This window comes from Pteropus medius, unplaced genomic scaffold (genome assembly GCF_902729225.1).
Source record: "Pteropus medius unplaced genomic scaffold, Ma_sr-lr_union100, whole genome shotgun sequence".
NCBI classification, from domain to species: Eukaryota; Metazoa; Chordata; class Mammalia; order Chiroptera; family Pteropodidae; genus Pteropus; species Pteropus medius.
In genome coordinates, this window is record NW_024344253.1 from 7,149,516 (window position 1) to 7,174,304 (window position 24,789).

Genomic DNA, 24,789 nt, shown 5'->3' on the forward strand with positions numbered 1-24,789 from the left:
ATCCTTCCTTTGTAGTATTTACTATGTTCACTTCTCCTTTGCATTATAACCATCCTAGTTCAAAACTCCTCTGGATTTTAAGCTAAATTTTACAACATCTTCTTTAAAAGTCTCTCCACTCCAGTCCCTTCTGTAACCAATTATTTTTTCCTTCACCTGGTGAGAAACCATCACTACCTTCCTACTACCCTATGCCTACAGAAAAGACCCCACATTCCTTAACTAGGTGTTTAACTCTACCATATTTTCCCTGGGCAGGTATTTCTAGCTTTATCATTTAATGCCCCCTACCTATATCCTCTGCTCTAGCCCCAAATGCCTAAACACTGAACTTTTTCTAAAAATTTTTATTATGAAAAAACATTTTAATTAAAATCATTGGGGTGACATTGGTTAATAATAATCACTGAACCCTGAATGACACTTGCATTTGCTTATTTTCATATTCAACTTCATGCGGCCCTTGTAATTAACATGTTCTTACCCTTCCTTGGTGCTTCATCTAATCCTACATTAGATCTTTAATTCCCACATGAAATTAGTGCTTCTCGACGAAAACTTCCTTAACTTCTTCAGTCAAAATGATTTCTTCTTCCTCTGCATTCTTACTCTCTGTGTACCACTAATGTGATATAAGTGATTCTCTTTTCATGTATATGTATGTCTCTTCCCCACAACTGGGACATAAGATAACCAGATTACCATGTCTAACCACTCCCATGATGCCCTGTTCATGTGAGATACATAAAAAATATTTTTTTGGTTAACTATACTTTGTCAAAACAAATCCAGTTTTACCTTAAGTGATTATCCAAGAATTCTACCAAATTTACCCAAATAATATGAATAAATGAAATATCATAAGACCTGTACTAAGTATTTCCAAAATATGCAACTATGACAACCTATACTGGGATACAAGCTAGGCTTTCATTTCAGGTGGGTTACCTCCTCAACTTACCCGTGTAACAGACTAACATATGTAAGGAAAGTCTCCCCATTCTCATATAAGATGTACAATGGGTATGCCACGACTTCATCTTTGCCTTTTTGTCCAAATATATTCTTCGGGACTGCTGCCAATGGCCCAAAGTCAAATGCAACTGCTGTCTCTCCTAGAGATGCGGTATATGCTCTTCTGAAAAGAGATTTAAAACCAACATGTTGAAGACTGGGGGAAAAAATGGCATAGATGATAGAGGTTTTGTTCATTCCTCTTGCGACCAAATCAAGGTTATAACAGAAACATGGAGCAAACAGCAAGCAAAATCTCCTGGGATCTAGATGAATGGAAGCACTACAACTAGAGAGAGAAATAAAAAATCTTGCAACGGTAGAAGGTAGGAGGGAGCGAAGACATGAGGCTGCCCGCTCCGAGAGGCTGAATGGGACAGGGGCTGTGGAAGCTGGCAGCTACAAATACCTCTTAAAGGGGGAGTGTACGCAAGCGGACATTTGCGACAGTGGACGTGCTTGTTCTGAGTACCATCGCCGGCTGCTCGGGGGGCTTCAGGGACTTACAAGGGAACACTGAGTTGTCCGAGTAAGGGCCAGAGGCGAAGCTCTCTTCCAGGCAGAAGTGCTGGTGGTATCCATTGTTCCTCTGTGGAGCCCTCTGTTCTCCCAGTTTGCAGACGCAGCTCCGCCATAGCAGAGAACATGTCATCAAACTAGATAACAGAGGTCCCCTTCGCCCAGAGGATTCCCTGAAACCCCGCCTCCCCTACTCGTGGCCCTTCCCAAGCCACATCCAGGTGTGTCCTCCACAAGTCAGGTGCTCCTTGATGAGCTACATCTAGACTCAACACTGGTGGCAGCTGGCCTTGGTTTCTGATATGGCCTTTTGAGGCAACTATTAAGCACAGCATCTGTGGATTGCTTGCTGAATCTTAACACATGGCCCCGGAGGGACACAGACTGGGGCTAAATTTGGCCTGCAGCTAAACCTCTCTCAGAACTGTGCCACTGGACACCTGCTACACAAAGCCACACTAATAAGACTGGGAGACTTAGGAGCTTTGCTTAGTACATAGAAAAAGACACTGAAAGGAAGCCAAAATGGGAAGACAAAGAAGCAGAAACCATATGAGAGAACAGAACAGAGACTCAGGAATAATGAAGTCAAGCAATCTAACGGATGCAGAGTTTAAAACACTGGTTATAAAGATGCTCAATGAACTTAGAGGAAGTACATAGATGAACTCAGTGAACTTTAACAAAGAGATAAAAAACATAAAAATGGAAATGGAAATCATAAAAAAGGACCAGTCAGAAATGAAGAACACATTATCTGAGACGAAGAGTATATTAGAGGGAATCAACAGAGTGGATAAAGAAGAGGATCGAACCACCGATATAGAGGATGGGGAAGCCAAGGATACTTAATCAGAATGGTAAGAAAAAAGAAGACAAGATTATAATAATTTAAGGAGCCTATGGGACACTATTAAATGTAAAAATATTTGTGTCATAGGGGTACCTGAAGGAAAATAAGATGTTGAAGAGCTAGTTGAAGAAATAATGATGGAAAACTTCCCTTACCTAGTGAAGGAAATAGACATACAACCCCATGAAGCTCAGAGAGTCTCAAAAAAGATGAACCCAAAGAGGCCCACACCAGGACACCTCATAATTAAAATGCCAACGGTTAAATACAAAGAGAGCATCTTAAAAGCAGCAAGAGAAAATCAGCTGGTTACCTACAAAGGAGCACCCATAAGACTGGCAGCTGATTTCTCAAAAGAAACTATACAGGACAGAAGGGCTTGGAATAAAATATTCAATGTGATGAAAACTCAGGATCGACAATCAACAATACTTTATCCAGTAAAGCTATCATTTAGAGTTGAAGGACAGATAAAGGGCTTCCCAGACAAAAATAAACTAAAGGAATTCATCAATGCCAAGCCGGTATTACAGGAAATGTTGGAGAGACTTCTTTAAGGAGAAAAAACATGTATCAGAAACAGAAATAAAGAATGGTATTCATAGCAACAAGTACCTGAAATAGAAAATAATTAAGTGCTCTAACCAAAAGATAGAGTGGCTGAATGGATAAGAAAACAAGACCCCTTCATATGCTACCTACAAGAGACTCACTTTAGATTAAGACACACACAGACTAAAAGGAAGGGGATGGGAAAAGATATTGCCTTGATGGACCTAGAGGGTATTGTGCTTAATGAAGTGAGTCAGATAGAGAAAGACAAGTATCGCATGATTTCATGTACATGTGGAATCTAAAGATCAAAATAACAACAACGGAAAATAAACTCATAGATACAGAGAATATTTAGAGGGATTCTAGATGGGAGGGGGGATTGTGGGGCGGCAAAAAAGAGCAAAAAGAATAAGAAATACAAATAGATAATTACAAAATAGACATAGAGATATAAAGCACAGCATAAAGAAAACAGTTAATAAGGTTGTAAAAAATATGTAAGGGGTAAAAAGGGTACTAGATTTAGTGGAGTCACTGCTTTGAGTTATATAGCTCTCTAATCACTATGCTCTACAACTGTAACTAGTATATTATTGTATGCCAACTATAATTTAAAAAACTCATTGAATTGTACAATGTAAAAACAGGTAACTAATTGTCTATTCTACTTCAATAAAGCCAGAAAAAAAAAAAAAATTTCCCCACCTCCAAAAACAAAACCAACTTGTTGAAAACAAAAGTAGAATGTCCAATAACAGTAGGTGGGATGGAATTTATAAAGTAAGAAGGCAAAATATTACCATTATGAGAAAGGAATGTAGAACATTGGAAAATTCTCATAAAGTTAAATGAAAGCAGGCCATAAAATTATGTAGTGCTGCTTTAAATGGTTTAAATATAAAGACACACTAACAGTAAAAATATACACATATAAATGTTCATAAACACAAGAAAGAAACACATGAAAACATAAGTAGTTATCCCTGAGCAGTAGGATGCACTCATTCTACAAATATTTACTAAGTATCTACTCCGTGCTAGGCACTGCTGTAGGTTCTGGGAATACATCAGTGAATTAAAAAAAGGCCCTGCCCTCTAGTGATAGAGACCTACAGCAAACAGAGAAGAAATAAATCCATAATACAAAGTCAGAAAATGATGCTATGAAGAAAAATAAAGTAGGGTAAGAGGGTATTGATGGAGGTGCTACTTTAGACCAGGTGGTCTGGGAACTCTGATAAGGAGACATTTGAGAAAATATTTGAAGAAAGTAAGGGAGCAAGTCTGTGGTTATGTAGGGAAGAAGCAGTTGAGGCAGAGTGAAGGACACATGCAAAAGCTCTAAGGAGGGAGGGTGATTGATGTTGTCTCAGGAATGGCAAGAAGGCCAAGGTGGTCGAAGCTGGAGAGCCAGGGCACAGAGGGAAGAATGAAGCTAGAGAGGGGGCAGTAAGGGGGCAGACTTGTAGGCCCTGCAGGGCTACAGTAAAGACTGGGAAATTAATGGTGTGTGAGAACAGGAAAGTAGAACACTCTGATTTATACCAGAAGTATCACTCAGGCTGCCATATTGAGAATAGATTATAGGAGATTACAAAAATGAAAAAAAGATTTCATTTTCTTCTTAATACTTTTTTGTAGTTTTCCTACTTTTCTACAAAAAAAATACATTGCTTTTATAATCAGTAAAGACAAATAATATGATGTTTTCATAATTTTAATATAATGTAATATAACTGGTTATCCAAAAAGATTCATTTAATACAGGTTATTAAATATGGTTAAAATAGAACCACAATTTCATATAGTTGAGAGTCAACATTGTTCTTAGGTATTATAAGTATCTTATCTTAGTTTATCAAATGAAAAGGTATATGGTATTAGGAAGCAAAAATAAGAAATACAAATATCCAGAATAAAAAAACTGCCTGAGTTAAACTAAAAAATCAAGACAATAAATGGGAACAAATAGACATAAAAATTAGTTTAAAGAGACTTAACTCTCAAGCCATCAACACTTGATTGCAAGTTAATATAATAATATTTCTAATAATCTAATAATGATAGTTGTCGATTAATAAGTATTTACTCTGTGCCAAGACCGATACAAAACACTTTTTATGCATAATTTCATTTATTCAGTATATAATGCTAAGAAATGAGCACTATAATTATTTTTTTAATATTCATGGATAGTTACGGAAATGAGGCTTAGCGTAATTGAATAATGTGCCCAGATGCCACAGTTCTTAACAATTGCATTGCTCTACTGCCTCTCATCTAGGAAATCTTGTTGTCAAAGAGATTGATAAGCTATGGAAACACATAGCAGGGGAAAAGATGGCCTGACACCAGAACAGGATCTATCAACTCCCAGAGGCAGTCATTTCCCCATTGTGGAGACAGAGGTACTAGAATTTCAGAAACTGGTGCTATAAGACATTAAAATCATTTAACTGAAATTTTCAGTTCTGGGGCTATCAAAGAGAATCAAAGTGGTCCTAGATTGATCGCAACCTCTGACTCCTAGCAGAAACAGATGAAAATCCTCTGTGGAGGAATATACTTCAATTCAGGCTCTCAATATTCCCAAACGTTAAGATCAAGTAAACATAAGTTTACAATTAGATATTAGCAATCACAAGAGGAAGCCACCATGATTGTGGGTCAGGAAGAATAACAAATACATATTTAGATCCCCGCCCCACACCCCAAGGACTTCAAAGATTAAAACTATATATAGAATATAGTTTAGAGAGTAAATTATATAGAGAGTAAATTCTAGCAATATATATAGAGAGTAAATTCTAGCAATCAAAAGAGAAGAAAGCCAGCACTTAAAATTTCTTCATTTCCTAATTTCAAATATAGAATAGCTATATAGATAATATTCAAAGGAAAAAAGGTTAGAAAAACAAAAATAAACAAGACTATTAGATATGGCCACCACAGAGACATGAAAGAATTAAATGGAACGTATAGAAATATTGCTACCAAAAGCTTCACTCTATGTGCACATACTGTGGGTGATCGTGTGTGGTAATCAACAGAAAGACTGATCAGGAGGCCAGAGGCATGGGGTTTGTGAGTTCAGAGTGATTCTGTTAGTGGTCAAAGTAGTCAGGAACTTGCCCGTAGTGGGTAAGAAAGCATAAAAAAGCCCGAGTCACAGAAGAAGCAGAAGGATAATTGATATTCCATGCCAGGTTCTGGGATATTAGATGCTGGTCTGGGAGTTCAGCAATCTTCCTATCTACATTGAGTGAACAGTGGGTAGACCTCAAGCCTAACACTCTTACCTTCCACCTTTTCTGTACTTTTACAATGTTATATTTATTCTCTTATTCAAGATACAACATGGAATCAGTTTCAGCCACTCACATTTTAGAACTTTCTTGAAAAAAAATCAAGCTAATTAATAGTTACAGTGACATTCAGATTTGTAACTTATTACTTACATTGCTTATTTCTCATAATACCAAAAGCATGCTAAAGTCACCTCTAGAAGACCTTGCAATCTCTGGAAAAATTGCATTATAATCCCAATAAACTGACTTAAAAAGCATTTGTCATTATACAAATACAAACTTACCCTTTACTGAGTAGTAGACTTTCCTCTTCTGCTTCTGAAAGTATGATGACCTTAATGGGTGTCTGGGGCTCACGAAGAGAGTAAATTCTAGCAATCAAAAGAGAAGAAAGCCAGCACTTAAAATTTCTTCATTTCCTAAGATTGTTCTTCCCTCTACAACTAGTCAGTTCTTGAGAATTTTCCTACCAGTTATCACAACCATTTCTTTGCCAAAGATCTTGCCGTTACTGGCAAAGCAGCCTACTTCATTTGTTCTTTAACATTAAAGTTTTCTTGGGACCTTAAGAAATATTCTCTATCCTTACTAAAATTTTTTATTAGCCTACTCCATACCACTGCACCTGTTCCTTCCATCTTAAGTCCTTAGCCATACTTACCTTATCTAGTAATCTCACTACTGCCCCTAAGTTTGCCAGCTTCCCTTCAATTATACCCACCTTTCCCTGCCTGTGATACACCAAATCTCATTAGAGAAGGAACCGTATCTCACTATTCTGGCCAGTAGTGACATTTAGCCTGCAATCTATACATGTTTTTGTTATATAAAGACACAATAAGTCATTCCTATTTTCCCAAGTATAACACCGAAAAAAAATTTTTCCTCAAAGTCATTTTAATTGAAAATAACTTAAATTTTCACAGGATATATGGCTACTGTTAAAAGGAGAATTTTCTAAAGGCCAGTAATATTATTATTAAAAATCCAATGTCCTTTGTAAAGTCTTCATCAAATTAATCACTCATTTTGTCTGCCTCACTAAGAATTTTTAAACTTAGTTTGTTCCATTATCAAGAAAATGTCATTTAATAAATGTTTTTAATGAAAATCTGATACAAATGAATACACATTCATGTGGCCTAACTAGCTGCTTATAGCATTATTGAGTTCAAAATACACATACGTACTAGATATACGTTGTAGTGGGGAACAGTGAAAGAAAAAGTAAATGCAAGAGGGCGCTGAGTGGGAATTTGTTATTGCCCTGAAATAGTAAACAGGGTCCACAGCTCATGAAAAGAGAAGTGTTAAATATCCCATATCTTAAAAAGAACCTTTAATAACTGAGGCCAGATACCTCCTTTAGGGCTTAAGAGAGGAAGACTTACATATACTCTGTTTCCCACCATCTCCTTTTCCAGCATGTATGAAAAGAAAGACTACAAGAGGGTGTTGAGTCCTTAGGAATACATACAGTATAATGTTTGTAATGGGAGGGTATTCCCTCCTTCTTTTTTAATCCCCAACTCCAAAGCCAAATGGATAGACAGAAAAGGCTCTAAGAGAAACACACAGCCAGATTCAGGGGTGCCTATAATAAGGTGAGATGGGTATCTCATCTCTGAGCTGAATGCCAGATGTGTTGCAGAAAACCACAGACCACAAAGGTAAGAGAATTCTTCAGTGAACCTGACATGCCATATCCTAGGGTTGGGAGCACGTGAACACTATATGGTATCTTCTTCTTATATGGAAATTTCTGAAGGAGGGAGGCTGGAGCAGCATAAGAAAGGACAATGTATATAGTATGCTCAGTTCTCTGCGGCCCTTAGAGGGCAGAAAAAAGGACCTCAGCGGTTACCATAGCTCCATATGAAAGACTACAATGGTTAAGTTAGGAAGGGAGGAGATACCAAGTTTGGGGATACTCCATCTTGAGAGAGGGTTCAGGGCACAGATAGCTGATAAAGCCAATGGGAAACAGAGCTCCTCAAAGATGGAGAGAGTTGGAGGCTAAACGCTGCCCCTGAAAACATACACGCACCATCTGTGCAGAGACTACCACATCAACAAAGGCCACCAGTAGCAGATGGAACTAGATTAAGCCAGGATCAGGGATATATCACCCCTTGCCCCATCACTGACAAACAACCAGATAGGTAAGATGTCTGCCTCAGCTATCTCACTCTCCCTACTCCCATTATCAAGGAGTTAGACCCAGAGGAAGGAGGAGGTAGCCCCTCTCCTGATACTTCACCCCCTACCTCAAGATGCTGAGACAGAAAGAAGAGTCAGAGAGCAGATTATGCCCTCTCCACTCATTTCAGATGCTCAAGGTCTGACCTGTGATAGGGCCAGGATATAGTTTGAAATAGATTTGAGATCAAGATTTTAAACTGGACAGATTAAGTTTTTATAACTAAGTAACTAGAAAGCTATGAGATCTACGTAAGATGCCATTAAGGGATCAAGCATTCAGCAGAGAAGGAAGATCTGGTAGAGCACAGTCAAAATCACTAATTAGGAAAAATAAAACTGTAGGTATTTGTATCTCAGTTATTTGGGTCTCTCCATAAACTTTTTATATAAGGTAGATCCAGAAAGTTAACTGATAACAGAAATCTCTGTAGAATTAGAGCATTTAATCACAGAGTGCAAAACTTGGAAGGGGCTTTAGAAATTATCAAATCAAACCTGCTCATTTTACAAATTGGAAACTGAAGTTCCCCTAAAAAGAAGTTTAAGATCTCAAAGACAGGGCAGCTACTTTTGGTTCAGGGCCATCTTGCACCTAAGATAGAAAGATGGTAGCTATGAAGAAGATGAAAAATTCGCTGGAGTCGATCAACTCTAGACTTCAACTAGTTATAAATTGTGGAAAGTAGTGCTGGGGTACAAGCAAACTCTGAAAATGATCAGACAAGGCAAAGAGAAACTGGTTATCCTTGCCAACAATGGCCCAGCCTTAAGGAAATCTGAAATAGAGTACTATGCTATGTTGGCCAAGACATGTCCAGTACTACAGTGGCAATAATACTGAACTGGGCACAGCATGTGAAAATACAAGAGTATGCACTCTGGCTATCATTGATCCAGGTGACTGTGATAACATTAGAAGCATGCCAGAACTGACTGGTGAAAAGTAAATCATGCAAATTTTTTAAATAAAACTGGCCAGAGCTCGTTTTAAAAAAAAGATCTCAAAAACATGAGCCTTGGGATAAGAATTCAAATCTCTCAATTCCTAATTACAGTCTCTTTCCCCTATACTACATTACCTCCAAAATAGAAACACAATGAAAAGAAAGATTACTTTAATAATATTTATAGGTCAGATTAGGAAAGGAGAGACTGGAGTCAGGAAGACTAGTTGAGAGGGAATAGCTGTAATTAAGGAATGTAAGTTAGGACATTCTTAAATGATTGAGAATATGTTACAACAGCCATCGGATAAAGCATTGCAACATCCAAGGACCCGTTTAGTGGTACCTTGAACTATTAACTAGGAAACAGAACCTCCCCGACACAAAGCTGTAAGACATAAAAATAAAATTTACCTTATTACGTTGTCTGATGTTAACAGCACTATGTGAGGATCTAGCATTTCACTTGGATACCAGGCAGCATGCTTTAGAGTCAGAGAAGTAGAACTGGTGAAAAATCTCTCAGCGATTGGAGTGGTACTAAAATAAAGACAACAATTTTCCAAAAACATTTTGTAGAACTTGGATGAAAAACCTTCTAAAGGAAAATCTATTTTAACACTCTCTGCTCTTCTTTCCTTCAAGTATCTTTCTCTTAAGTCCTGCTGTGAGAGCATTCAAAGCATCAGAGCATTCAGAACATTCGATATCAAAGAATCAAAATTAAAGTATTTTCTAAATTGCAGAGTATTTTATACTGTACTTTACAAGTGATTTTAGATATAGTATCTTATTTGATTCTTTTAGTAACATGGTAAGGAAACAACAAGGGCAGATATTATCATTCCTGTTTTGAAAGTAAGGAACCATTGTAAGGGGACCAAATCTATAAATTATGGAGCTATGGAGGTGGTGGGTTTCTACCTTATATTCTTTTCAGTAGATGTTTCAGACTCTCACTTTTCTGGATTTGTTGGAAAAGAAAGTAATATAAAAACAAAACTCAGCTGAACTTATGAGCAAAATGTCTGTCTCACTTTTAAAAAATCTTATTTCTACCTACTTGAAAAATGGCCTGAATTCCAATGAGAACAATGTGATAAGTCAGACAGAATAAAAGTATAATCACATGTATACTATAAACATTACTATCACAAGAAACCAATATGCAGACCATCTGGAGTCCTCACAGTAAACCCACCTTAAGAACTATTGGTTTTCAACAATTTTCTGCTTGTATTACAAATTATACACATAAACACCAAATGGAAATACAACTTACCTACAATTCACTGTTGATTTTCCACCTTCAAATTCAGAATTCTTCCCCCATCTTTTAGGTAATTCTAATACCATAAGTCCTTTTATTCCTATAAGTGCTACATGATGTTGTGTTGGACTTAATAAGACTTGATAGATTTCAAACAGGGGTGGATTTATGCAAAGCAATGTCTGAAATTAAAGCAAACTAGTCAAAATAGTTAATTTTAATGTAAATATAAGTGTCAGTCACTTGAAAGCACAGTACTGCTTTAGTTTCCCATAATTGTAGGATAATGAAGCATTCTGGATAATTATCAACACTTGGGCCATTAACTAAAGAAATACTTTAACCATTTTAATTAGAATGTTATATAAAATGCATCAAATTTCCCTACCTTGATAAATACTACACATAATTTCCCTTTTATGATCACGTTCCAGCCTACTGCTTCAATCTCAACTCTCCACCATTCCCCACTTGCTCTTTCTACTCCAATCAGATCAACTTGTACTTCTGGATAATTATTATGCTTAATTATTCTGGATAATTGCTATGTCTCTATGTCTTTGCATAACTGTCCTTCATTTTCCTTTTTTTAGCAGGCTAAAACATTGTTGGAGACTCAGCTTCTATGTACTTTCCTCCAAAGAAAACATCCCTGATCTTCTGGTCAGGGATAAATGCATCTTTTCTGCACTCTTATAGCACACTCTGGACAATTCTACTATAATTCTTATCACCCTGCATTCTAATTATCCTTTTACTTGCTCATCCCACACAACTATAAATTACCTGTATGAATTATTTATGAATCTGTGTTCTTCCTCTCTGTATCTTTAACATAGTATGTGGCATATTGCTGACTCACTCTCAACATATATTTTAGTGAACAAATGAGGAGCTCAGAAATATTAAACATAATTTCTACATTATACAAAAATAGTACAATAAGATAGAGAATGGCTTCAAGAACTTCTGCAGCAAGTAAAATGGTGCTTTACCTATGCAGATTTAATATGTAACAGTGTTTGTCTCAGTGTCGTATGCCCTAAAAAAAAATTCACTTCTGCTATTGGTACTTCCTATTTTTTCTCATGATCATGTCAAGTTCCCATTTTCATTTCTTTCTACTTTCAGTAATAAACCATGAAACTGCCAATACATTGCTTATTTTTATGTATGGAGAATCACCCTAAGCCAAAATCCTTTTAGACAAGACTGTTCTGAATATGAGATTTCTATTAATTGTTACTGATGTCTATAACACATTTTTTGTTTTTTTTAGCTGTCCTTTGCTGATTCTAATCAAATTGTTTTTTCTTCTGTCAGTGGTTCTTTCCTTCTTTTCCCTATCTTCTCAACTGCTGATTTTCTATTTGATTTTGACAGTCTCTCTCAAATCAGAGGCCGCCTTTCTTCTGCTATACATACAATCCAATTACCTTAAATCCCTTGTGATAATCACAAGATTTAGGGTTTTGTTTTGAAGTCACTATTCATGCTTTCATTAACGTTTAAAGTTGCAACTCATGCTAAGCTGCATTCTTGCCTATCTCTGAGTTTTTGATATTCTGCAGGATTGATAGTCATTCAGATAGTCGCCAAAATTTACTGAGAGCTTATATTTTTCAGGCACTCGGTGAAGTGTTGGAGATAGAAAAAAAAAAAGTAAGTCAGACACAGCTCCTGCCTTAATGTTTAGAAAAGCAGGTAATAAATAAACAAATATGAATAATTTAATCATGACTATGCTAAATGCTGCACAGCAATGTAGGGTGCCAGTGAAATAATGTGTGCTGAGCATCTGATAATTACTCTTGTAAACTGAAATTTTAAAGTAGACTGTAGACTTGTGACCTATTTTCAAAACTGCAAAAATATAGCTAGCACCTTTTAAAATTCAAATAATTTCTCATTAACAAGAATCAGACAGTGGCACACAATAGATGTCATGTGTTAGAATGGGTACCAAGTCTTTACATTTTTAATCTTTAAGAGAATCGGTTTATTACAAATAAATGTTTCCATAAAGCAATGTTTGATTACAGCAAGTCTGGAATACTTTCTGATCTTACCCATTTTCACATGTTGTTGGCTTATCAAGAAAAAACAAAAACAAAAATCTCTTCCAACTTTGGGGATGGCTTACTTTTCTAAAAAGGAAAAGAATTAACGGGATTCCTCCTCCACTTCAGGATCAAAACTTGGTGCTTTCAAATCTACTACCTGACTTGAAGCTCATAACAAACCTAAGTTAGGATTATCTTTATTGTTTTATAAATGTCACGTCATGAATGAGGTTTCTTAGGACAACCTACTAAAAACAGCGACTGCACCCATACTCTCTATCTCCTCCTGCCTTGTTTTTCTCCAGAGCACTTGCATCACTGATCTGTTGCTGATTGATTATTCATTCCGTGGTCCTTCTCTTCCTCTGGCCCCAAGAACCTCAAGCACCTTGAGAGCATGAGTTCCTATAACTGTGTCTGGCACAGTGTCCAGGTCAATAAACATCTGCTGAAGGAATGAAATACGCAAAGAGGCTACAAAAGGTTATAGGGCCAAGCGAGAGCAGAATGAAAATAAAAAATAAGCGAGACTTTTCCACTCGGAGTTGGACGTCCCTCAAAGAATGTCTGCTTACACTTGGGCACCACACCTACCAGAAGACGAAAAACAGCCAGAATGGGGAGGGAACAACAAAAAATATTAGCTCAGATCCCAGCCGAGGGGCGTTTACAAGATTAGCTTGGCCGTACCTTGTACTGGGAAAGGAAGGGCTCCTCACCCGTGCCGCTGAGGCCCCGAAGGCGAACAACTGAGAAAGAACTGCCTTGTTCGTCCCACAAGAAGAGTTCTCCGCCGAGGCCTAAGACTAGGTTTCTCGTCAGCAACTGCGGCAGCAGCGGCAGTGATGAAGAAGCTGGTTTCTCGCCCTTGGCTGGGCTCTGGTTTTTCAGTCCCTCCCGGAGTCGCAAAAACACAACGTGGTTAGGAAGCCAGGTCTGCCAGAGCTCACCGTCGGCCGACAGTCCCTCGGCGGCCGCCATCTTGTCCCAACTGCTCTCTTCACTGCACTTGCTCAGCCCGCCGCTGAGCTCAGCCAATCCGCGGCCAGCCCTCCACCGCTTCTGCCAATCATCAAGCAGGAAGCCCGGAAGCAAGAGCTAGGGGCTCTAGAGCTAGGGGCGGGGCGAAGGTGAGGCCACCACCCAGGCATGGCATCGTCGCCAGTGAAAAAGCCAATCACCAAACATTTATTCTGAAGCCAAAAGGGGCGAGACGAGGTCAACAGACCATTGCCTGCTTAGAGAAAGTTTTAGTACCGCGTGAAGTCTAGAACCTGGCGAAAAACCTGACACCTGTGTATCCGATAGCTTATTAGACACCTACACCTTGGGTAAACCTAGGAATTCAAAACCTTCCCTCAAGACTTACCTCTCTCAATCAGGGTGGGTTAACATCACAAATGTCATTATTTCAGTCACCCATTCTTGGGTTACCCAAATCTTTCTCTGTATTGGGGTGGCCAGTAAGATAACACTTCCCAGGATTCCCTGGCATGTAGTGCGATCTGCACCCCCAAACTAAAACTCCCAGGGTTCTGCGCGACACCCCAGGGGGCGGGGCTTTCTGGTGGCGACTCCTACGGAGAGATGGCGGATCCTTCAGGATCTCGGCACCAGTCGCTGTACAAACCGGTGGGCTCGCCTTCTTGGAAAGAGGCTTTCAGGCAGGTGAGCGTGGGGTTTGAGAAGTCTTGGCTGGGCTGTCACAGGAACCGCATTCCTCCGTGCCTTCGCTTCAGTACAGTCGGGTAAGACAGGTACCGAGAGCGCCTGGCTAGTGGAGGTAGACGTGGGCCTCAGGCCTCCCGCCTGTAGTTCTGGGCCTTGGCCACCGCCCGGCCGCCTCGAGTATTTTCTGGACCCCTGGGTGTGGGATTAGTTCGGGCTGGCCCAGTTCCGGAAGCCTTATTTGTGGATTTGGGTTTATTTTAAATTTGAAGTGTGGTCATTTCCACCCCTCTGCACTCTACAGTGGCAACACCTGCTGTTGTTGCGTAGGTGGGCACCGAGAGAAGCACTTTGTCTACTGGTCTATTGTATACGCACCTTATGTGAGGGAAAAATTATTTTTGTTCAAGAGAGAGCCTCTATTCAGAAGAGCTTCAGTTACTAAGTCTTAGCAGAATTGTACCTCAGTTCTGATCTAGTCTGAACTCAGAATGGTTAGTATTGCCTTGGCCTACAGGAATCCCATAAGTAGAAAGATAATCTGTTGCTAAAAATGACTGTTGACATCATGGTTTCTCAACCTTCCTACTATGGTTTTTCAACCTTCATGGTTTCTCAGCCTTCCTACTGACGTTTTGAAGAAAGCATTCTTCGTTGTGGGGGGCTGTTCTGTGCATTGTAGACTATTTAGCCTCTATCCACTGATACCAGTTGCCCTACAACTAGAGTTATGACAACCGAAAATGTTTCCAGATATTGCCAGATATTCCTTGGGGGACAGACTTGCTCCAAGTTGAGAAACATTGTGTGTAGGAAGGTGGCTACCATAATCTTATCTAGAGCAGCAGGAATTTGGAAGGAATCTAAATGTCCTGTAATAGGACAGTGGATGCTGAGCTGTTATTATCCAAACGTTAAGGAAGCTGGCATTGAAGATAGAACATGAAATATGGTGATATGGAAATACATTAACAAAGCATTGTAATTTCATCTATCTACAAGTAGATAGGACTGGAGGGGACTATGCAAAATTAACAATAGTTAGGATTACAGTTGAAATTGTCTACAAATTTCTTTTAATGTTTTAAGAACTAATCTAAGAATTTTTTTTAATAGAATTGCTTACCTTCCTTCCTCCCCCATCCCCATCTTTCTCATTCTTCCAAGGGATGCCTGGAGAGAATGAGAAACAGCCGGGACAGGCTCCTGAACAAATACCGCCAGGCTGGAGGCAATATGCCAGGGAGAACTCAGAACACCCTTCTAGTACAAGAGGTGATGGAAGAAGAGTGGAATGCTTTACAGTCAATGGATGGCTGTCCAGAAGTCTTGGCTCAGGTCAGGCTGGGATACATGTTTTTAGGGAGGATGCTATAGCATCAAGAATGCAAAGTATCCTCTCTCTACCAATTTTTCCAAGTCTTCAAACCCATCCACCCTTAAACCCCAAATCAGGATTATAATAGTCTTTAACCCAGGTTCTCCTACCTTTAATGTTAGACTCTTCTAGATTAATGATTCCCAAATACCAGACTGTTGACCTGCTGTATTATTGCATTATAATCACTTGTGAAACTAAAAAGAAAGTAATTTCACTCTTTGGCTCTAGCCCTGGAAGTTTTGATTCAGTAGTCATGGGCTAGGAATACTTTCTTCTTAAAAAGGTCTCCAGGAGCTTTCCCATTCTAATCTCAGCCAGAATTGAGAGCTGAGTGTGGCTAGGAAACCATTTACCATGTGTTGGGAAGAGCACTGGATTGGAAGTCTGGAGCTGTGAAATTCTTACCCTGGTTTTGTTATTGATTCTTAACTCCACTCTGCCTCTTGACCTTTAGTTTTCACATTTATGAAATGAAAATAATGTCAGCATGGTGAGTACTATAAGAAAAAATGTGGGAAACTGCTTTGAAAACATTAAGGCTTTCTATAATAATGATACATTATTCAGTGCCTTCTGTGTGTCCTGTTGTATGCCAAATATTTGTGTCATATAATCACAATTAGTACTCACAATAACCTTGGGTAGGTATTATTTCCACTTTACAGAAGCCCAATCTGAGGTTTACAGGGATTAGGAACTTTCTAGTGGTCACACAGCTTTGGCAGAACCATGTACTTAGCTCTATACGGTCTCTCCTAAATTAAGTGCCATTACTTTGTTACTGGGTAGTTTAGTCATTTGTTGATGACTTCTCAGCATGACCACATCACTTCATTGTCAGCATAGTCTACAGAAGGACTGGACTGATTTCCTCAGGTAAACCTTCAAGCCAGCCTCCAAGTATGAATCATTGTGAGTCTTGACAGCTGATTATAACTTCAGACCTCTGATAACTTCACTTTCTCTTGCAGTTGGAGCAGCCGATGGACTTGGCTGTGCTGGAGGAAATCCAACAGGAGCTGATTGACCAAGGTGAACTCTCGGACTGGTCCTTCCTGCCTATATCTAGCTACTCTAATGCTGACCTTTTTTCTGAACATACTTAGTTCTTAACACCCCTCCTGTAATTCCATCTTCAGTCAAGTGTCCAGAAGTCTCTGTTTTTACTCTGAAGTCTTGGCTGTCTGTCTTCCCAGTAATAAGAATCTTCAGTGTGCTAGGCCTTGTGCTCAGATTCTCCTTCCATGCTTATTTTCTCCTTGTGGCTACTCTGCAAGATAGTGTGAGACAGAAAAGACTGGTATCTTACACAGGATGCACAGCCAGTGGAGATGGGAAGCAAAATCAGTTTTATGAATCAAGTTCTCATGTTTATTCTACTATCCTACAGTACCTCTCTATTAATAGATTAGTAGTAATCTTGTCACTTTGCAGGATATAGTATATGATCAGATCTCTTGTGCTACCTAAGTTAAGTGCCTTCTCTCTCATCCATTCTTTACTGACTCGCCAGGGTCTTGTGAGAATCCACTCCCAGAAGCATCCATAGTATTGTAGAGTGCATAATTTAGCACCTTATATAATTCATTCATTTATTCCACATAGGCGTATTTTGAGTAGGCTTAGTTTTTACCATCTGTAAAATAGAGATAATAGACCTATCCTATAAGTTTGTTTGTAGGCTTAAATAATATGTATAGAAGACTTAGAGAAGGGCCTAGCATAAAGCTTTCAACAAATGATAGCTATTATTATGAGGACACAAGAGCATGGACTCTTGAGCCAGATTTCTAAAATTCACTTCGCAGCTTTATCACTTCAACTTATGTGGCACTGGGCAAAGCATTTAATCTCCCTGTGCTTCAGTTTCTTCATCTTTAAAATAAGGCTAATATTAGTGAAAAAATTAATATATGTAAAGGACTTAAAATAGCATTTGGCACATTGTAAGTGCTATGCAAGTGTTAGTTATGATTGGTATTACTGACTCTCGTTAGACTGCAGATTTTTTTTTGTTGTTATCTTTTTTATGGACTCATCCTTCACCCTTATCTATAAAACCTATCATAGTCGTGAAGCAAAGGACTTACTAAATATTTCTTCTGGATTATATTTTAAAACTACAAAGTGATAAGGATTTACTGTGTTCTGCCATACTCAGTCATAAAGAATTCTCTAGAACAGAGCTTGGTAAACTTTCTCTGAAGGGCCAGATAGTAAATATTTTAGACTTTATGGTCCATGATTTCTCTTTGCAATTACTCAGTTCTGCTGTTGCAGTATGGGGACGGCCATAGACAATACATAAACATATGAACATGGCTATGTTTCTATATAACTTTATTTAAAAAACTGAAGGTGGGCCGGATATGGCCTGTGGGCTGTGGTTTGCTGACCCCCGTGCTAAAGTCTAGACTGTGAGCTCCTCAAGAGCAGAGACCAGTCTTTTACATCTTTGTACCCCATGCCTGCCACATAGTAGATATCATTGTGTGTTTGTTGAATGAATGAACACACAAGATTCTGAACAACACAGATTCTAAGTATATGGACATTGGGGAACAGATCACTTTATACTTAGCAGGGAGGGCCTGGGGTCAGAAATAAATGCCCTATAAGTATTAGCTTTTTCCAGCTCCCCCTGGGACTCTGACACCCTACATCTCTGCTTTTATGGCCTCTGGAGATGTGTGAAAGTTTACTCCTTGTCCCTTAGCCTCACTACTTCACCTCTTGTGCTCATAAGGAGAGGATGGACGGGAGGGGAGGGCTCCAATAAGAGGAAGCCTGATGGCAGTAAATATCTAGTGATTGGTAGCATGATTTTGCCTGAATTTTTCTCTGTGTGGATGAAGCCTTCGAAGGTGAAGTTTAGCATTAAAAACAGAGAAATCCAGGTGAATCATGGTGAAGCACTTAAACTGTCCATTGCCTTGCAGAACAGTCCATTATCAGTGAATATGAGAAGAGCTTGCAGTTTGATGAAAAGTGTCTCAGCGTCATACTGGCGGAGTGGGAAGCAAACTCCCTCATCTGTCCTGTGTGTACAAAGTAAGAGTTTTCCAAATCTTTTCAGCATTATTGGTTCCCATCCCCCACTCCAAGGTGGGTGGTATGTCCCCTCTCCCCAATTTGTTATCTGGAAAGATTTGGGTATCCTGGTCTGCTGGCCATGAAGTTCTGGGATCCCGATTCTGCCTCTAGGTACAACCTGAGAATAACAGGCGGTGTGGTCATGTGTCAGTGTGGCCTGTACATCCCATGTCATGTAAGTGTTCCACATACAGATTTTGAGTCACCTCTTTCCACATATATCTACTTTCTTTAAGAAGCTTCAGTGGTGTGCTGGAGCCAACTGTGCACATCTTTTCCCAACTCATGTTTAGTTCACCTTGGTAGCTTGAAATCAGCCATGGTGAGAGTATATACAGTATGGAAATTGTTAAGCACTGCAAATCAGGGTGTTCCCTGCTCCCTTCCCAGAGCCGTTTGTTAAACACTTATAAATGTACCACTGCTTAAGATCTTTATAGACAGCCTAGTTTAGAATTGGAAGCTCTTGTATCTGATCTTCCATAAAAAATTTCCATATACGAGGACACTTACGTTCAGAATTTGTAAGCTTCAGTCATCTTAAAATACAGAAGGAGCCCTCTTATCTGACATGATGTGGACCGAAAGTTTGTCATTTGGTTAAAGTGGCGAATTATAAAAATGAAACATTGATAATACATTTTGAACATACAAATTTGTTTGCTAGTCCTTGAGTAGGACTCTCCTGATTGGAGAACTTAGTCTTTTTATGTAAACCACTCTTACAATGCATAGTTTAGAGTTTCCAGTTTTGTTTCTGTAAAGTGCATCAAGAAGCTGAGTGCACAACTTTAGGATTTTTCCTCCCTATCTTTTACCTAATTTAACAGTTTTTTTTAAAGCAACTCATTGTTTTCTAAACATTCCACTTATTATCACACATAAAAAAACCAACTTTATTTTCGTTCTTTTATTTCATTGGTTTACATACTGTGTACTTAAATTACTCTCAGTTTCAGCAGCAAGTTTAATTAGCACAAGCAAATCTGGGACCAAGTAATGCTGGCTCTTGGTAGGGATACAGTTCGCTGGTAGAGGCAGAAGTATAAGGGAAGCTCTGAGTGCTCCTGATGCTATAAGTGACAATGTGTTTTATAGCAGGAGTGGAGAGCATTGGTTGTTCTAGAGAGGTGGTTAGATGGAGATTGGTTAAGAGATCTTTTTAGTACTATCATGAGCCCAATAGCGTATTTAAAGGTCCATGGAATCAAGCCATCACAGCGAGCCAATCATGAAGAATCAGGATTTTCAACCTGTTGACTATGAGGTAACTAATATTAGGTTGTAGTTTAACTTTTTTATTTTTTAGTCTCCAGAGTTGACAGAGCAGAAACTTCGTGCCTGTTTAGAGGTCAGTGTGAATGAGCACAGTGCACACTGTCCCCACATACCTGGGTTTTCAGTCACTGAAGGGACAGAAGAAAAGTCCAGTCTTCTCATGAGCTGTCTGGTAAGCCTCTCATGGGACCAGTGGTAAGACTGGATCAGTGTTTGGTTTTATTCCTGCCCTAGTAAAAAATAGCTTGGAAACAGTTTATTTAAAAATTATTTAAAAATGCAGTTTATTTTCTGAGGATTTTACTTGAATAGAAAAGTGAAAGTAACAAGTCAGTTCAACTAAAAGGCCAGTCATTCCCTGAAAGAGGAAGAGTCAGGTAGCACAGGATCGTGGAGAGTGCATTGTTCTTGATAGGGATCCTGGCTGCACTGGCTACTCTTATTTGATTAGCAGCAGTGGTCTTAGATGAAGCTGATTATTTCATATTCATAAGACTGAATTAGGCCATCCTGGTATTAGTTTCATAGAACGATACAGAATAGAAACAGCAGGGCAGCATCAGGCTTGTCTCTTTAGCAAGAATTTCTCTAAGTGACAACTCAGGTGTGAGGGAATAGGACCACACAAGTAGGTAGAGAGCCACTCTGGTTTAGAAGCCTTAAGCTTACTGTAGGGACCAGTACCTTTTACAATAACCTATGGATATAGCTTCCATGTCCCAAGCAAGAAGAACTTTGAGATTGTGAGCAGTCTACACTTAGGGAAGTCTAAAACTTGGCTTCCTACTGGGTATTTATAGTTGATTCAAGGCCCTCTTATTCCAAATACAGTTTACCTATAGGAGTTGGTATTTTAAGCAACATTGCCCAGCAACACAGCCAACATTTCACTTTTATAAAGTTCTTCTGTAAGTTATTTAATTCCACTCATTCATTTAAAAAAAACGTAAAGGTCTATGGCCATGCCACCCTGAACAAGCCCGATCTTGTCTTATTTTGGAAGCTAAGCAGGGTTGGGCCTGGTTAGTACTTGGATGGGAGACTACCTAGGAATACCAAGTGCTGTAGGCGCTAAAAAAATAGAAATAAAAATAAATAAATAAATAATAATAAAAAATAAAACAGATTCAGGTCTCAGCCTTTAAAAAAAATGTATTAAGGACTGTTTAAAATTCAAAAATATGCATTTTCTCCCAGAGCTCAAGTTTAGGATTGGTGATTAAGAGAATACAGAAAGCAAGTAGTAAGTACCCTTGGAGAGCCATCAGGGGAGGATCTAAGGGGGTTCAGAGGAGGTGATTTCATTTGTGGATGAACTTCCTAAAGGAGGCATTTAACCTTGGCTTTGAAGTGTGGAATAGGATTTGGACATGTAGATATGGCAAGGCTGGGGAAGAGCATAAGTGGAAGATCCCCAGCTAACGTAAAGGTAGGGAGGCAGAAAATTGTGGAGTGTATATGAAAAGTATCACATTCTGCTTATCTGGAACTTTGGGTTTGTGAGGGAAAGAAACAGCATGATCTTATGAGAGAGTTAATATAGTTGCTGCGTATGTGAGATATCTTGAGTCAGAAACAACATTTAAGAGGCTGTCCACTACTCTGTGGGAGAAGTGGAGAGGGCTCGAACTTAGGCAATAACAATGGTATGGGTTGAATGGATGTGAGAGGCTTAGGAAGTGAATTGATGAAATTCTGTAGCCGCAGATGTCAGGGTGGAGGAATCAAAGATGCGAGGTTTCAAGGCTGGTTAACCGGGCAGTGGTGGGGCCATGTGTGGAAGACAAGGTTTGTGCAGAGAACTTCAGAGTTCAACTGTGGACATGTTGGATTTGAGATTTCTGTGAGACACCCAGGTTTTGGTAGAGTTAGGAGTGGAGCTGAGAGTAAGGGATAGCTTTAGAAGTCGCTTGCTTCTGTATGATTGCTAAAAGTCGTACGTGAGATGACAGTGCCAAAGGAGGACTTGTAGAAAAGACTAATGATGTATTCTTGGGCATTGCCTACATTTTTGCTTTAAGGGAACAAGTGGAGGTAAAGAACAGAGGCTGCAGAACAGAAGTATGGAAGGTGTGGACATTTCCCAAAGGAAGGAGTTGAGTGGGTAGTAGCACTCACCATAGGGATTGAGGTAGACATTGATGACTTTATATAGACGATTTCGGTGGAATCAAAGGGTCAGGTAGCTACCACCTGATTTCAGTTTTAGGAATTTGAGTGAGTAGGGAGCCAAGAAGTAGAAACAGTAACTGTATTACAGTTCTTCCAAGAAATTTAGCTATAAAGAGGAAGAAAGATATTAATTTGCCTTTTTAGAAGGAAGACCATTGAGTGCATTTGTAAATTGAGAAGGATTCACCGGAGGGCTAGGTGGTGGGAGTGGGTAGATAAGTGAGGAAATAAGGGCCTAGACCTACCAGAAGGGATGGGATTGTGGGGAAGGAGGGCAGTAGAATTAGATTTATTAAACACTTAACTGTGTGCCAAGTGTTCTATGTACATCATTTCATCACAAGGTGGATATTGTTCCCAATGTTAGGAACAGGAAACGTTCAGATGAGAAGATTTGGCCAAATGGTACTGCTACGAAAAGCTACATCTGGTATTGGAGCCCAGGTTTCAATGGTTCTAGCACCCCTGCTATTTTCAGCTCCAGGGTCAGGCCTTGGTAGAGGGACATGGCTTTTTTCCAGATTGTATAGAAGGAGACACAGTGGGTGAAGTTTAGATAAAACCTGTCACTACTTCCTATAGATTATAGGTACATGCACCCTTCTGCTCCAGCCATCTAGAACTGCTTGTGGATTCTCAAATATGCAAGTGTTTTCGGGCCTCCATACTCTTGTGCTATTGTCTGATATGCCTTTGGCTCCTCCCACTCAGCTCAAGGATCATTTACACAAATGTTATTGAGCACTGCTGTATGCCAGATAATCAGTGAAGCCTGACCCCTCATGCAGAATTGGCAGGTTCTTCTTGGGCTTCTACTCTGCTCGCTACTGTCTCTGTAGCACTGCTGCAGTTACCTGTTTAGAGCTTTGTTCTCAAGGGCAAGGACCATATTTTTATTCCCAGTCCTTGGCACATAGGTAGGTCTAATGTTTGGAGAAATGAGTTGAGGTAGAGGGAGGAGAGTTGAAGGGGCATAAGGTCAGATAGCTTTGGCTTCTGCCTTCTCAGTGAGATGAACAAGTGAGCCATTCAGAGTACAGTGGAACTGAGCTAGAGTGTGGAGCTCCTTGAGAGTGTGAAAGTTCCAGACCAAGTATTAGAGGGAATGGGTAGGACAATTAAAGAGGACGTGAAGCATTGCCTAGTTGCTGAGTGTCCACCTGCAGTTGTCTGCTCACCTGACATCAGTGTCTTGCAGCTCAGAGCAGCAACAAAGCCAAGTGGAAGGGTGAAGTTTGGAAAGAGTGCTGTGGGAAGCATCAGCAGTTGTAGGACATGATTGACAATGCTGGCTCTTGGGTGGGCAGGGAGACCATTGTTGGGCCCTGAGGGCAAAGGAGGAGGGTGTCATAGCAAAGGTGAAACAGGAAAGGACAAAATTATATTCAGTAGCCTATGCCAGAGTTTACTGTTTTGAAAGGTAGGTCATTTGGAATGCTCTAGAGTTCCAGTGTGCCACTTATCTGGTTTCACTTATAGGGAAACCATGGATCATTGGGTTCAATATCCAGTGAGGTCAGGCTATAGGGTGTTTCAGCATAGATGGCAAGGATGAGGAAGATAGGTGTAGGTTACAGAGAGTGGGTATATATAGCCATAGGGACTTGGAAAATTTGAGATGTGAGGAGCGGTTAAGGGTAGTCATAGGGATGCAATGGGCTAGACCACCAGAAATCCAAGTATATTACCTAAGGAAGTGTAGAGTCAAAGTTAAACACAGGGTTCCTTAGCATAGTGGTGTGGCTGAGCTGTCAAGGAATAAGGAGCCAGTTTTATACTTTAGTGTTGACTGATTGTTAGGGGAAACCATGCTAGAATTAATGGGCCTCCAAGTTTTGATTGTGAGCATGCATGGTTTGTACCTCCCTATGGCACATGCTTGTTTATCTTGTCCTATGTTGAAGAGACCTCACCTCCTTGCTGGGCTATAAAAGCTGCCATCTCTGAGACGTTTGAATAATCTTTCTGGTCACTGGTTTCCTGAGGGTGAGGATATTTGATTAGTCCATCTCTAGGATTTGATCTTAAGACTGCATTGCTGCTGCTGGTTTCAAAGGAAGTTGTTTTGAGGTCAGACTGAGGTACATTGAAGCCTGAGAACAGGACTCGTCAGCAGCCTCTAACTACACCACTGAACTATTTCATAATTGTAACTGAACTCGGCATCATCTCATGTCGGAATTCTAATTGCAGCATAAATGTTATTACTGATTACAACTTTTAATAACATATTGAGACAAAACAATTTAAGCTAACTTTTTTCTATTTAAATCCAGGCTTGTGATACTTGGGCTGTGATCATCTAAAGCCAGCCTTTACATCATTCTACTGGGTTGGAAACAACTTGTTGCATCTAAGAAGGGGCCTTGTAAATACAAATATTTAATTTATAACTTATTTTATATTAAAACTTTTCAAATGTCTCTGCTCTTGGTGTTTTGTAATGCAGGTTGAAGGGGGAAGGAATAG

At 39.4% G+C, this 24,789-nt stretch overlaps 2 protein-coding genes and 1 pseudogene across 8 annotated transcripts in view; 2 read left to right on the forward strand and 1 right to left on the reverse strand.

Annotated features, from left to right (window-relative positions):
- Window positions 1-14,236, reverse strand: part of NUP88 (nucleoporin 88) — a 30,703-nt gene extending 16,467 nt beyond the window's left edge. Inside the window, exons 1-5 of one of the 3 annotated variants that reach the window (XM_039869679.1) lie at window positions 14,098-14,236; window positions 10,678-10,847; window positions 9,810-9,935; window positions 6,534-6,620; window positions 962-1,138 (exon numbers count right to left, since the gene is read on the reverse strand). In XM_039869679.1, the coding sequence (XP_039725613.1) occupies window positions 962-1,138; window positions 6,534-6,620; window positions 9,810-9,935; window positions 10,678-10,751 (464 nt within the window). In that variant the 5' untranslated portion in view covers window positions 10,752-10,847; window positions 14,098-14,236. Of the gene's footprint in view, window positions 1-961; window positions 1,139-6,533; window positions 6,621-9,809; window positions 9,936-10,677; window positions 10,848-13,418; window positions 13,746-14,097 lie in introns of those variants that run through there. The other 2 variants (XM_039869677.1, XM_039869678.1) reach the window with 2 other exon arrangements.
- Window positions 13,874-24,743, forward strand: RPAIN (RPA interacting protein). Of its 5 annotated transcripts, none has more exons than XM_039869693.1 (7): window positions 13,874-14,111; window positions 15,564-15,734; window positions 16,749-16,809; window positions 18,717-18,828; window positions 18,982-19,045; window positions 20,180-20,320; window positions 24,597-24,743. In XM_039869693.1, exons 2-7 carry the CDS (start codon window positions 15,579-15,581, stop codon window positions 24,624-24,626), a joined length of 564 nt encoding a protein of 187 aa, XP_039725627.1. In that variant the 5' UTR covers window positions 13,874-14,111; window positions 15,564-15,578; the 3' UTR covers window positions 24,627-24,743. The 5 variants fall into 5 exon arrangements, 4 of the variants coding, with proteins under 4 accessions (XP_039725627.1, XP_039725628.1, XP_039725626.1 ...); XM_039869694.1 differs by having other exon boundaries at window positions 13,874-14,059; XM_039869692.1 differs by lacking the exon at window positions 13,874-14,111 and adding an exon at window positions 14,280-14,396.
- On the forward strand, window positions 21,101-21,219 carry LOC120607966 (uncharacterized; annotated as a pseudogene).
- Window positions 24,744-24,789: the final 46 nt, after the last annotated feature.